The sequence below is a fragment of the Castanea sativa genome, chromosome 6 (assembly GCF_040712315.1).
Source record: "Castanea sativa cultivar Marrone di Chiusa Pesio chromosome 6, ASM4071231v1".
NCBI lineage: Eukaryota > Viridiplantae > Streptophyta > Magnoliopsida > Fagales > Fagaceae > Castanea > Castanea sativa.
The window spans coordinates 30991522-31004100 of NC_134018.1; the positions used below are offsets into that span (position 1 = coordinate 30991522).

General features: G+C 40.0%; 3 protein-coding genes across 4 annotated transcripts in view; all 3 read left to right on the forward strand.

Moving 5' to 3' along the window:
- LOC142641628 (uncharacterized) overlaps positions 1-12579 on the forward strand; it is a 46184-nt gene that overhangs the window by 7851 nt on the left and 25754 nt on the right. The gene's annotated exons all lie outside the window — the stretch shown is intronic.
- Positions 56-6951, forward strand: LOC142641631 (lysM domain receptor-like kinase 3). 2 transcript variants are annotated; one of them, XM_075816102.1, is made up of 12 exons: positions 56-826; positions 2390-2423; positions 2517-2524; positions 2653-2814; positions 3322-3524; positions 4083-4172; positions 4988-5084; positions 5169-5320; positions 5401-5492; positions 6049-6187; positions 6363-6461; positions 6540-6951. In XM_075816102.1, the coding sequence occupies exons 1-12, from the start codon at positions 184-186 to the stop codon at positions 6702-6704; spliced, it is 1884 nt and encodes a 627-aa protein (XP_075672217.1). In that variant the 5' UTR covers positions 56-183; the 3' UTR covers positions 6705-6951. The 2 variants fall into 2 exon arrangements, with proteins under 2 accessions (XP_075672217.1, XP_075672216.1); XM_075816101.1 differs by lacking the exons at positions 2390-2423; positions 2517-2524.
- Positions 6832-11828, forward strand: LOC142639784 (uncharacterized). The gene is made up of 4 exons (XM_075813921.1): positions 6832-6858; positions 9637-10491; positions 10580-11008; positions 11808-11828. Exons 1-4 carry the CDS (start codon positions 6832-6834, stop codon positions 11826-11828), a joined length of 1332 nt encoding a protein of 443 aa, XP_075670036.1.

The window sequence follows — 12579 nt, forward strand, 5'->3', positions numbered from 1 at the left end:
TTCCAAAAAGTCAAAACGGTCCAAAAAATCCAACCATTGACTATTCTAACTCAATTTCTCTCTCTTCTCAAAAAAAGAAAAACTCAATTTCTCTCTTTCGTCTTCCCCAATCTCTCTCAAACCCACTTCTTGATTTTCCTAAATTTTCTCATATCAAGATTCCAATCTTTTCTTGCCAATCCAATGAAACCCAAGTTCGGGTTTTTGGTGCTGTTGTTAGTGCTGTTCTCAGTTTTACTTTTTAGTTCCATAACTGAATCCAAATGTAGTAAAGGGTGTGATTTGGCTTTAGCTTCATACTACGTGTGGAATGGCTCAAATCTCACATTCATAGCTCAAATGTTGCAGTCTGACCTTAATATCGACCCTAATACAATTGTCAGTTACAACAAGCTAACGGTACCCAATCAAGACAGTGTTAAAGATGATATAAGAGTCAATGTTCCATTCCCATGTGACTGTATCCAAGATGAGTTTCTGGGTCACGTGTTTGATTACACTGTTCAGACAGGGGACACGTACGACAAGGTGGCGACGCAATGGTATGCGAACCTGACCTCGGCTGAGTGGTTGCAGAAGGGTAATAGCTATCCCCCCAATAATATACCCGATACCAATGCCAAGTTAAATGTCACGGTCAACTGTTCGTGTGGGGATAGCTCGGTTTCGAAGGATTACGGTTTGTTTATTACGTACCCGCTTCGGCCAGAGGACACTGTCCAATCGATTGCCACGGCTACGAATCTTAGTGTAGCGTTGCTGCAGAGTTACAACCCGGGAGTGAATTTCAGCAGTGGGAGTGGTCTGGTATATATCCCGGGCAAAGGTAGGTGAAAAGTTTGTTACGCTTTGATTTTATAACCTTTTTTTTTTTTTTTTTTGGGTAGTTTTCTGAATTGGGATTTTATCAATTTAGGTTATTGAATTCAGGAATGTGTTAAAATAGTAACAATTAGATGTGAATTTAATTGTTGTTAGATTTTAAGTACAGACTTAAGATGGAAACACGTGTTTTACTAATTTTCTATAATTGGATCTCGGATAAGATTAATGATAACATATTGCGCCCCTTGCTATTATTAGTCAGTATATGTGAATGTTGTGGATAGATGCGATGGTTGTCCTTGAAAAGGATTCTTGAACATTTCGGTTTAGGAAGTGGTGGAAGGTATTATGTCTACAAATTTTAAACAAGAAAATGTTAATTGTAAAATTGAGTATATCCATTTTTTTGAATTCTGTATAAACTCAACATAGGTAGTGTAAAGGTGAGTATATGGGATGACCCTGCAGGCCAGATACTTGATTTCGTGTCATTTGAAATGAACGTCTCCCATTATTATTTAGAATTAAAAATACAATTGTGCAGATAGTTCAGGGAGAGGAAATTGAGTGCCATTACGTTGGACTTTGGTGATGGAGCCAATGGGCATTTTGGGAGAACAAATTTGAGCCATTGAAGTGAACATTACATTTGCGGGCTTCCTTGAAGTGGGTAACTTAGTCATTTTTTTGGTATAAAACTCGGAATTTCATGGCTTGCAATGGAAGCTCGAGTGGGAAATTGGCACACCCAGAATCTTAAGCTCCAAATTCTGGACAGTATAACACATCTGCACATGCTATGTCCTCCAAGCTCAATAGTTATATGAATATCTAAAATTTCAGAAGCATATCTAGCCTAAAAAGTATTTCTTAAACCAAATTCAAACCTCCTTTGCCACCTGCAATTTTAGCAGTATCAGAGATAAGAATTTAACCCCTTTCCCCTCCTTTGCCTACTGTGCCTGATTTTGTTTATTATTTGTATTATTAGTATTACTATGTCAGCTGTTACAGATACAAAGAATTATTTTAGTAGCTCTTTTGAAACGTTAAAAGATTATTTTCCTTTTTTGCATTATTCTAGTGTGATTGTCACTTTGGTGATATTGGTAGCGATTCCTTCTTCTTCTTTGTCTTCTTTTTTTTTTTTTTTCATGATGCACATGTGATTATTTGCCTTTTTGACATTGTTTTAAATGTATGGAAAACCTTGAGTAGTTCCCTTTATATATTGCTGCAAGTGCACCACACTAATTTTGCAATATCATGCCTATCATAGAGAAAGAGAGGGGACTGAGTTTACAATGCAAAGGAGGCTATTTATAATAGGTAGCTTCAGGGTCAGCCTCAAGAAAGGCTCAACTAACCAATCTAACTAACTCAACTAATCAATATTAGAAACCAGCTTCTGCCAAGTGTAATACAAGTGTTACAGTTAGGCACCCAATTCTAACATGTTACAAAAAGTACCAATTATCAATTACAATTACAAGACGCTTCAAACATATGCATCACTTTGAGTTTGCATTAACTTGCCATTTGTTTTCTTTCTTGTCATTTGCAGATCAGAATAATACTTATCCAGCTATGCCACCAAGGTAGCTTCTACAAATTTAGTCTTCAAACTTAATGAACTTGAAGTTACATTCGTTTCTCATTTTCTAATCCTTTCTTTTCATTTTGTTTTGCAGCAAAAGCGGTTTGGCCTTCTCCCACAGCTGATTTTACAATGATTATATTTACTTTGAGATTTGGAGACAAATATGAGATGATTAAGTGCAAATTTGATGCTACTTTTGAGCTTAACATTTGCTTATCTATTAGCAGGATTAGCAGGTGGAGCTATTGTTGGCATAGCTATAGGAGGAGTAGCTGGTGTCCTGTTACTTGCCGCTTGTATATATTTTGGATGTTACCGAAAGAAGAAGATGGAGGAAGCAAAGCTGCTCTCAGCAGCATCTGAGGAATTTTATGCTCAAAATGGGCTAGGTATATATATTTTGTTCTCCCTGTCTCTTTTGCCTTTACAGATACTTGTCAATGAATGAGTGTTTTATGGATCTACTGGTCTCGAAAATCATCTCGAAACTTAATTTTCCACTTAGTGGAAATGCTACAAACCCAATTAAATGAAGTGACAATCTTATTCATTCATCATCAGTCACATTCCTCAGAGATAGCTAAAGGTCTTATGCTTCGGTGAATAAGTTTATCTTAAGTTGCTGAGAAATGTTGCTCAGATGTGATTGTTGATATTGTTTGGAGAGTCTGCATTTTGAATCTCTCACTGGTATCAGTACCCTGATTTATCCTTCTTTTCTGCAAAGGAAATCCCATTTAAGCAGCTCCACTGAATACTTTGAACTGTTTATATAGAATCATTGCAACTGATAGAACCAATAAATTTTATGCATCTTTACCATCTTTCTATAATCTTTTGTTTATTTTAAAATGGAAGGTTAGACCTAATTGGTGTTCCCTCTATTTTTTATTTAGGCCCCGGAAATGCCTCGGATAAAGTTGCTGAATCAACTGGTGCTGCTGGTGGTCCAGCTTCAGGTCTTACAGGCATAACTGTGGACAAATCAGTAGAGTTCTCTTATGAAGAACTTGCCACAGCTACTGATGACTTCAGCCTGGCTAATAAGATTGGTCAAGGTGGTTTTGGGGCTGTCTATTATGCAGAGCTGAGAGGCGAGGTTTGTAGCCATATGGGCTGTATTTTTATTAATCATCGGTGCATGGCACATTAATTGAGTTGGCTCCTCAAGTTGGCATAGCTGCATTAAGTTGATTTCGCACAACTTTTGTTGTCATGTCTGAATATGTATATCTATGATATCTTTGTTGGTGATTTAAGCTACTCAAAACTAGGAATTTTGAGGAGGTTGATTATAAGAGGGACATGCTAAGTGTGGAAGTCAATCTGGACACCAATGGTAATATAGATTTTGTAGTCATATTTGTTGTACAAGGGTCTTGAGTCCCAATCTGGATAAGTGGAAGTGGATGAGAAATTCATCTAAGTGAGTGGGAAAAATGGATGTACAGTTCAGTTGATCTATAGTCTTTGCTCAGGTTAAAGATAAAAAGTGCATTCACCAACGTTGTGTATGCTCTCCACTGCATGTTGCATTTACTACTACTCTATATGGATGGCTAAGCACACCAGCTTTTGACCATACCATCTTGTTTATGTATGTATATATCAGTTTTAACTTTCCTAACAGTCCCTCCCCATCACTATATCTGTGCAGAAAGCTGCAATCAAGAAGATGGATATGCAAGCAACTAGAGAATTTCTTGCTGAATTAAACGTGTTAACACGTGTTCATCACTTGAACCTGGTAATATACTTTCTTTCCCAAGAGCACTAAAGAGTATGATTATTGTCTAAAAAGCTGAATTGAATGCCCTTTTTTGCTTAAGCGTATTAACTTAAAGTTTTATCAATCATATTCTTTGGGGAACTGCTCGCGTAATCTAGAAAGCTTTATATAAATGTTCATTTCTCAATTATATACTGGAGAGATGATCCTCACCTCAATACATTTATCCAATCTTAATAATAAATTCAACATAATTCCCCAGTGACCAGGATCTGTCTAATTATCTGTGCTGAGATATCCATGTATACCACATTAACTGGCCCCTTTACATCATTATTATATGTGGACACACACACACAAAGAGGCAAGCTCACTCTGTATATCCATCCAGGGTTAGCTGTGCCTTTTATGACATCATCAATTTCATCCACCCCTAAATACAGCAAAAAAAGAATAAAAGTAGAATAACCTTATAGATGTGGCATCAAAAGATACAATGCTAGTACATTCTTAATGCCAAGGTATTAGAGGTTTATATGCATCTTAATAATCTCCTTCAAGTTATTTCCCAGAAAATATAATCTGCCCTCTAGAATCAGAATGATAGATGGAAATTTTGGTTGGTTTATTAAATTGTTGTTTTTATTGAGGTTATACAATATCCATATAAATAGTAATAATCTGCAGTGAGGATTTTTTATGACTCGACTGTGTACTTTTATGTCAGTGTGAATACAAGTTATAGCTTTTCTTTTTAATTGATAGACCTTTAAGATGTGTGATTATTTTCAATCTTCCGTACGCTACATATCATTTACAAACTATCAATGCAGGTGCGGTTGATTGGATATTGTGTTGAGGGTTCTCTTTTCTTAGTCTATGAATTTATCGAGAATGGCAATTTAAGCCAACATTTGCGTGGATCATCAGGTGAGATAATATGTGCATGGTGAGGATCTTTTTAAGTGATGTCACATTCAGATCAATAGTCATAATTATTTTATCTGTTTCCAGGGAGGGACCCATTGCCATGGTCTACTAGGGTGCAAATTGCCCTTGATTCAGCCAGAGGTCTTGAATATATTCATGAGCACACTGTTCCTGTTTATATCCATCGTGATATTAAATCAGCAAATATATTGATTGACAAGAACTTCCATGGAAAGGTTGCATTAGTACCTTTATTTTTACTATGAGATCTTCAAAAGCTTATTCCCATTGTTGTACTGAAATACTTGCACTGTAGGTTGCAGATTTTGGATTAACTAAACTGACCGAAGTTGGAGGTGAATCACTCCCCACACGTCTTGTGGGAACATTTGGATACATGCCACCTGAGTAAGTTTTCTTTCCTTGTATTAAAGGAGTAGCAAATTCAGCTATGAGAGATGGATTTGGATGTTTTGGTGGAAGCAAGCTGCTAGATTGGACCATATATAAGCTCCACAAGTGGCTATCTATAAGTTTCTACCAGATTCTTCCAGTCTATAAATTACCGACCAAGGGGCTTGGAAATTGTGTTTGATTGATAATCAACATCCAACCTTAGATACATATCTACTGTTTAAGCGTGCTGGTTTGTTAAATTTCACTAATGGTTAATGGCACCTGGCAGCTGCCATCAGAAATGGGAGAGACCCTTCTTTAGTGAGAATTTGAACATAGGGTTTTAGCTGCTGGGGTATGCATTTCACCTTTTCTGAAATATTATCCTTGGTACTGGTGATGTTTTGTCCTTCCAGCTGCCAATGTTCTCCTTGGAAGTGGGTTTCAAAGAGATGAGTTTGCTACTCATTATTAATTGATCCCATGGGCTCCTTAGTAGAGGAGGAAAAGCCTTAGCTATGTTTTTGTCTGTAAAGATTGGATTGAATTTTACCTCTCTTGTGTGCAGATATGCTCAGTACGGAGACGTTTCTTCCAAAGTAGATGTATATGCCTTTGGGGTTGTCCTTTATGAACTTATTTCAGCCAAGGAAGCTGTGTTCAAGGATAATGGTTCTGCTCATGAAACGAAGGGCCTTGTTGCTTTGGTAATCTTCTTGCCATCCCTCTAAGTAACCCCCCCTCCACCTCCTACCTTCTCCTCTCTACTGTTCCGAGCCTATCAGCTTGATATGAAGCTTTTATTAGGCTTTCCCTGTCTGGTACCACTTTCTGGGAAAGAAAACTTGGATATACATTTATCGTGTATTCTGTGTTTCACAGTTTGAAGACGTTCTTAGTCAGCCCGATCCTAGAGAGGACCTACGTAAAGTAGTTGATGCTCGGCTTGGAGATGACTACCCACTTGACTCAGTATGGAAGGTGAAACATCTCATACAAAAACCCTACCATTATTGGCTTTATGATTTCATTTCCAATAGAAGAGGTGTTTTTTCGCAGGTGGCCCAACTTGCCAAAGCGTGTACACAAGAGAATCCGCAACTACGGCCGAGTATGAGATCTATCGTGGTTGCCTTAATGACACTTTCATCCACAACTGAGGATTGGGACGTCGGCTCCTTTTATAACAATGATGCTCTAGCCAATCTAATGTCTGGGAGGTAGAACCTAGTTACTGCAATCTTGATGGTAGAATGTAGATGGTGCAATGTTACTTGCATTGCGGAATTTTTTTTTTTTTTTTTTGCTGTGAGTAATACCAATATTAAGTTATTCCAGACATATACTGTAAATGCTTATAGTTGAGAATTATGGAAAGGTGTGTAAATCCATATGATATCAATTTATTCTTTGTAGCTTATGGGTGATATAAACAATCCATTCATAATAAAAATTCATAGATTTGTGAAGATGTAAAGAATTTAGTCATGGTTTTACTGTATATGGAAAAAGAATAAATTAAGTAAATGGTGAATAAGCTCAACCTTATTCAACAAGAAAATAAATTAGCTTGAAATTAAATTAAATGAACAAACTTAAACTTTTAATACTCAGCTTGATTGTTTGCAATTCATATTGATACCTAAAATTAGCAAATTCTAGGGATGCAAAACTAAAATAAATAAATTATTTGCTTTGCAAATTTTATGAAAATCTTTTTCGGATAACATGACCCGGTAATGCCACAAATCTTTTTTAGCATTGATATGCAGACCAAAGAAAAGACGCCTTCTTCAGAGTGGAACGTATATGCATGGCTCATACCAAGATATTGGATGGTGTTATGTTACTATGGTAATAACGTTATTATTAAAATTAAGGTTCGGTTAACAATTGCCTCAAGGTATTTTGTAATGGACTATTTTAGAAAAATTTTAAATACCATTCTTATGAGAAATTTAACTGTTTTTTCCCTTATTTTCTATTTTCAAAACAATTTTCTATTTTTGAGACTAAAAAATTTGTTTGGCAATTCAAAATGGGCAAAAAACAAAAATTATTTTCAAAACTCAATTTGTGAAAAAAACTAAAAATATGCAAAAGACTTTTCAGTTTCTAATTTTCAAAAAACAATGAAAACACATTTAATTTAATATATCTGTCTCATTTAATGAGTTAACATTTGTAAGTGCACAATTGCACCTGGCCCCAAGAACAGTTACGGGCTCAGGCCCAATGAGCCTTAAACAATATGATTTGTAGAGCGTGGGCTTGAAACCCAAGTTAGAAGTGTTTGAGGATTAAATGACAAGCCAAAGATGGTAAACACTTGAAAACAACAATGAATACTGTAAATCAACCTGCTCGGACGTAAGCCGAGAACTGTTCTTATATTATTTCTCTCTTTTTTTTCTCTTTCTTTTAGGTTACAAAGAAGGGGATCCTCATTTCTGTTCTAAGTTGCTCCTTAAATACTCCTCTTTTTGATACTTTGTACACATGTTGCCCCAACTCCCCCTTAGCCTAGATATTTCTTTTCTCAGTGCCTTTGAATAGTAACCAGAAGTTTCCCTTCCACTGTTCAGGTGTCACTTCCCCATTAATGCGGCCAGGGTAGTAGGTGCAGGGTCTTTAATGTGGAGGTGACAGCCTTTACCCTTGGTGTTTCTCTAGCATCGGTGCTTCTAGGACATTCAAGGGTTTACCCCTTTTATCCATTCGTTTTGACCATGTCATTGCCTAACGTTTATCATGAAGTCCTGGGTTCTCCGGTGTCCGTCCGAAGAGAAATTCACCCTCGGCTCTATCCTCGGATCCTCGGCGTATGGGCCGACCCGTAGTACTAACAAGTTCTAAACTCAAGAGCAAGTCGGCCTTCCTTAGCACGGCCCAAAGGCCCATATCTCCATCAGGGTCTTTTTACTCCCCACAATAGCCCCTCAAAACACTAATTTTCAACGTCCTAGAAGATGCCACCTGGCGGTTTTATTTTCAAAAACGCGCGCATTTATGACTGTAAGCCACACTTTGTCTTCCACGTTCAACGGCGAGATGGGTATCCAACGGTCCTCGTTACTCCACGAAAATTTGGGCGGGATAAACATAATTTCGAGGCCGCTTTTCCGCACATCGTGACGCTTCGGGAACCTGCGCCTTCATTTAATTTCCCAGGGGCTAATCCCATCAAAACATCAGCAATCATACTTTACCTGCAGAAAACCGTGGAAATTTGCACACCTTCAACTTTGTAAGTTCTTGTTCTTTCTATTCTTAACCTTTTCTCCTCGGATATAGTCCTCGGCTGTCCTTGTAGACATTCTCCCCTTTAGAGTTTAGCCTTTCGTTCTTTTCTGATGGGTAGGTTTAAGTGTCTAGTTGATACCGCCGCTGGAATGGAAGGCTTCAAAGCCAAGTATCACATCCCCGGCGATGTAGGTTTGAAATATTGCCCGGCAGAAGCCGTGGCCGGTTCTAGAAAGGAGGGAGAGGTTATCATCCCAATGATAGCCTTTATAGAGGGTGGGATGAGCCTCCCAATGAGGCCTGTAACTAGGGAGTACCTTCGCAACCACCGGTTGTGTCCCGATCAATGCCTCCCAAACGTTTTTAGAGTTTTGGGTAGTGTCGATGCTCTAAACGAGCAGATGGGTTTAAACCTCACCTGGCACGATGTTGTCTTTCTGTACGAGTCCCATAAACTTTCCAAAGTAGGTTATTACATTAAGTCTCGCTCCAGTGTCGTTAGGCTAATCTCCTGTCTGCCCAAATCCAACAAAGGCATGAAGGATGACTACCTGATCGTCTCTGGGAACTGGCACGACGGCCTCCACTGCCCAGTTGAGTGGGGAGATCCAGGTGCGACACCTTAGGATTAGCCTTCCCCCCCCGCATAAACTCCTCTAATACTCACAGAAAATACGCATTCACATGCATTCATGTTTATTTAGGTTTATCATGTATTGTATGAATCTGACCATATTCGTTTGATTTGGTGTCTTCCCTTGCAGATAAGCGACACGTGCACCCACGCTTAAGCCACTGCAACGTTGCAGATCTTAACCGAGTACTGCGCTCCGAGGTGTTTGTCAGGGAGGACCTACAACTCAGAGCGGCTCATCTGATCTTAGGATACACTCCCATCTCCTCGGACTTCCAGGAGACAGAAAACGCCATAGTAGCCGGTGACCGAAGGCGAAGGAAGATAAACGTAGCCCGGCCCCACTTTTTGGACGACCACGATCTCCCTGACGCCCCTGACACCGTTTTATACGGACAGCCCATTGCGGCCACCCCCCTCGCTGTGCATTCTCAGGCGACTGTTGTTCTAGAAGAGCAGGTGTCTTCCTCGCATACACTAGACGAAGAGATAGATCAATTCCAACTTGAAGACACCGGAAGACCTCAAGGGACTCAGTTCGTCGTACTTTCTGACGAGGAGGAAAAAGCCACCGAGGCCTCTGGAATTGCAGGGTTCATAGTTGCCCGACCAGAAGACGGATCCGAGGAAGATATGGATAGGATGCAGGATCTCCTAACCAAGAGAGGTGCAAAGGTCGCCGGGAAGAAGACGGGGGCGTCCCAAGTTCCCCCATCTTTGCCACCTCCCCCTCCTCCAGCTGAGCCAAAACTTCCAGCCGAGGATCCCAAGAAGAAGAGAAAGGGGGATATTGAGGGGACGATCAGCAAGGACCCCAAAAAACCACGACAACAACCCCCACCGGTTCAGCAGCAGAAGCTGGATAAAGGCAAGGGTAGGGCCCGCTCTGTTGAAAGTGGGGAGATCAGGGATGAGGCCGAAGTGCGCCGAGCACCGGTCACCTGGTCCCCTGACTTAAGATTGGATGGTGCTCCCATCTCCTGCCAATCCAGTATAAGGGCGGTTCAGCAAGGCCATGCCCACCACTTGGCCGAAGTGTTGGAGCGCCCTCTTCTGCTGCCCAAGGATATGGAGACCTTGGAAAAGATGAGCCAGCCACAACTATTCCTTTCTTTAAAAAGGGACCTAGCGCTGGTAAGTTTCCCCCTTTTTAGGAATATTCCACTTCTAACAATATTCATAAGTTTTTTACTATTCCTAATTCCATCATATTTTGTTACAGGCCATTCAGGAGGTCTTCGTAGCCGAGAAGTTCATAGAAGACACTCGGAAGAAGGCCAGAACTGAGCTGGAGATCAGGATGGAGACTGAGAAGTCCTTGGGCACAGCCCTCGCTGAGAACGAGAAGCTTGTCGCGGAGGTGGCTGATCTGAAGAGAGAAAAGAATGGGGTGGAGTCTAATCTGAAGACCATGAAGACCCAGATAGAAGGGCAGCGCAAACTTCTTCGCGAAAAAGATGATGAGCTCTCCCGAGCCCAAAGGGAACGCTCGGATTTGGAAAAGGAGCTTGCGCTAATGAAAGAAGAAGCCAGCTCATTCCAACGCTCTCTACAGACTGCCAAGCAGACGAGTTACGAGGAAGGGGTAGCAACCACCGAGGAGCAGCTGACAGAGGCCTTCGCGGCTTTGTTCCGGGAATACTGTCAGAAAGTCTGGGGGGAAGCCCTAAACGTAACTGGAGTTCCGCTATCCTCGGATCTGAGGAAGTCCGAGAAAGTTTGGCTTCCCCTGGAGATACAGGAGATTGAAGAGGCTCCTGCTGCTACTCCTACCCTTGAGTCAACTCTCCCTGCTCTGCCTCCGATGGTCCCACAGCTGATTCCAAATCCTACAGAACCTTCAGGTTCCAACAAAGAGAAGGAAGGAGGAGGGGATGCAGAGAAGGATTTGAGCCAGACAGTGGAACCCAACGTCCTTCCAACGAAGACAGTAGACAAAGGAAAGCAAGTCCTGACTTCCTTTGAGCTGGAGTTGAAAGAGACAGAGGGAACCAGCACTTCTCAGCAAGATCCTCCTCCAAAAGCTTAGGACCTAGCTTAGGGCTTCTCTTTCTCAATGTTCAGCCTTTATATGTAATACATGTCCAAATGATTAATGAAGAACAAATTTATTTGATTTTCAATCGTGTTGCATCTGTTTTTACTTTATTCTTTTTATAATTATCGCAAAAATTTCCCATTAATACATAGCAAAAGTTTCTCAGAGTAAACAAATCTAACTCCAAGGATTGCACAACCACAACTTCCACATAATCATGCGCATGTTATTAAAGACTTAACAGAAGGTGACATGTTTGAGATATTTAAACAATGCCTTGATTAAAAAGAAGAAAAGACCTCATATAACGATCAAACCCTTGTAATGTATAGCACCGTTTCTAGTAGGATGTAAGGTCAGAGGACCATTCCTTACACAAATTTGCTTAACACTTAAAGATATAAAAATTAAGATCCGAATTAATGACCAGTAAGGCATTAATTTCCAGGTGCAATAAGAAATTAAATTTAATCAAGTTTGTGGTCCGAGGACAAGACTTAAACAATTTCCCATTGGTTCTTAAGATCAATAAGTTTAAATGTCAATTTGTCCAAAGTAGGAGGTCCAAGGACCCGGCGTAACTAAGGTTCTGTTTAACAAATGACAAGACATCAATTTCCACAAGGTTTGTGGTCCGAGGACTGCACTTAACCAAGTTTCTGTTTGATTCTTAAGATCAGTAACTTCAAATGTTAATTTTCCCAAAGTAGGAGGTCAGAAGACCCGGCATAACTAAGGTTCTGTTTAACAAATGACAAGACATCAATTTCCACAAGGTTTGTGGTCCGAGGACTGCACTTAACCAAGTTTCTGTTTGATTCTTAAGATCAGTAACTTCAAATGTTAATTTCCCCAAAGTAGGAGGTCCGAAGACCCGGCATAACTAAGGTTCTGTTTGACAAATGACAAGACATCAATTTCCACAAGGTTTGTGGTCCGGGACTGCACTTAACCAAGTTTCTGTTTGATTCTTAAGAATAGTAACTTCAAATGTTAATTTCCCCAAAGTAGGAGGTCCGAAGACCCGACATAACTAAGGTTCCGTTTAACAAATGACAAGACATCAATTTCCACAAGGTTTGTGGTCCGGGGACTGCACTTAACCAAGTTTCTGTTTGATTCTTAAGAATAGTAACTTCAAATGTTAATTTCCCCAAAGTAGGAGGTCCGAAGACTCAGCATAA

Bases quoted from the DNA above. Each gene is read 5' to 3' on its own strand.
- LOC142641631 (XM_075816102.1), top strand. From the start codon at position 184: ATGAAACCCAAGTTCGGGTTTTTGGTGCTGTTGTTAGTGCTGTTCTCA. The intron at 5,493-6,048 runs GTAAGTTTTCTT...TCTTGTGTGCAG, and splicing joins TTTGGATACATGCCACCTGA to ATATGCTCAGTACGGAGACG. The intron at 6,188-6,362 runs GTAATCTTCTTG...TGTGTTTCACAG, and splicing joins CGAAGGGCCTTGTTGCTTTG to TTTGAAGACGTTCTTAGTCA.
- LOC142639784 (XM_075813921.1), top strand. From the start codon at position 6,832: ATGCTTATAGTTGAGAATTATGGAAAG. The intron at 10,492-10,579 runs GTAAGTTTCCCC...ATTTTGTTACAG, and splicing joins TAAAAAGGGACCTAGCGCTG to GCCATTCAGGAGGTCTTCGT. The intron at 11,009-11,807 runs GTCTGGGGGGAA...ATAAAAATTAAG, and splicing joins TCCGGGAATACTGTCAGAAA to ATCCGAATTAATGACCAGTA.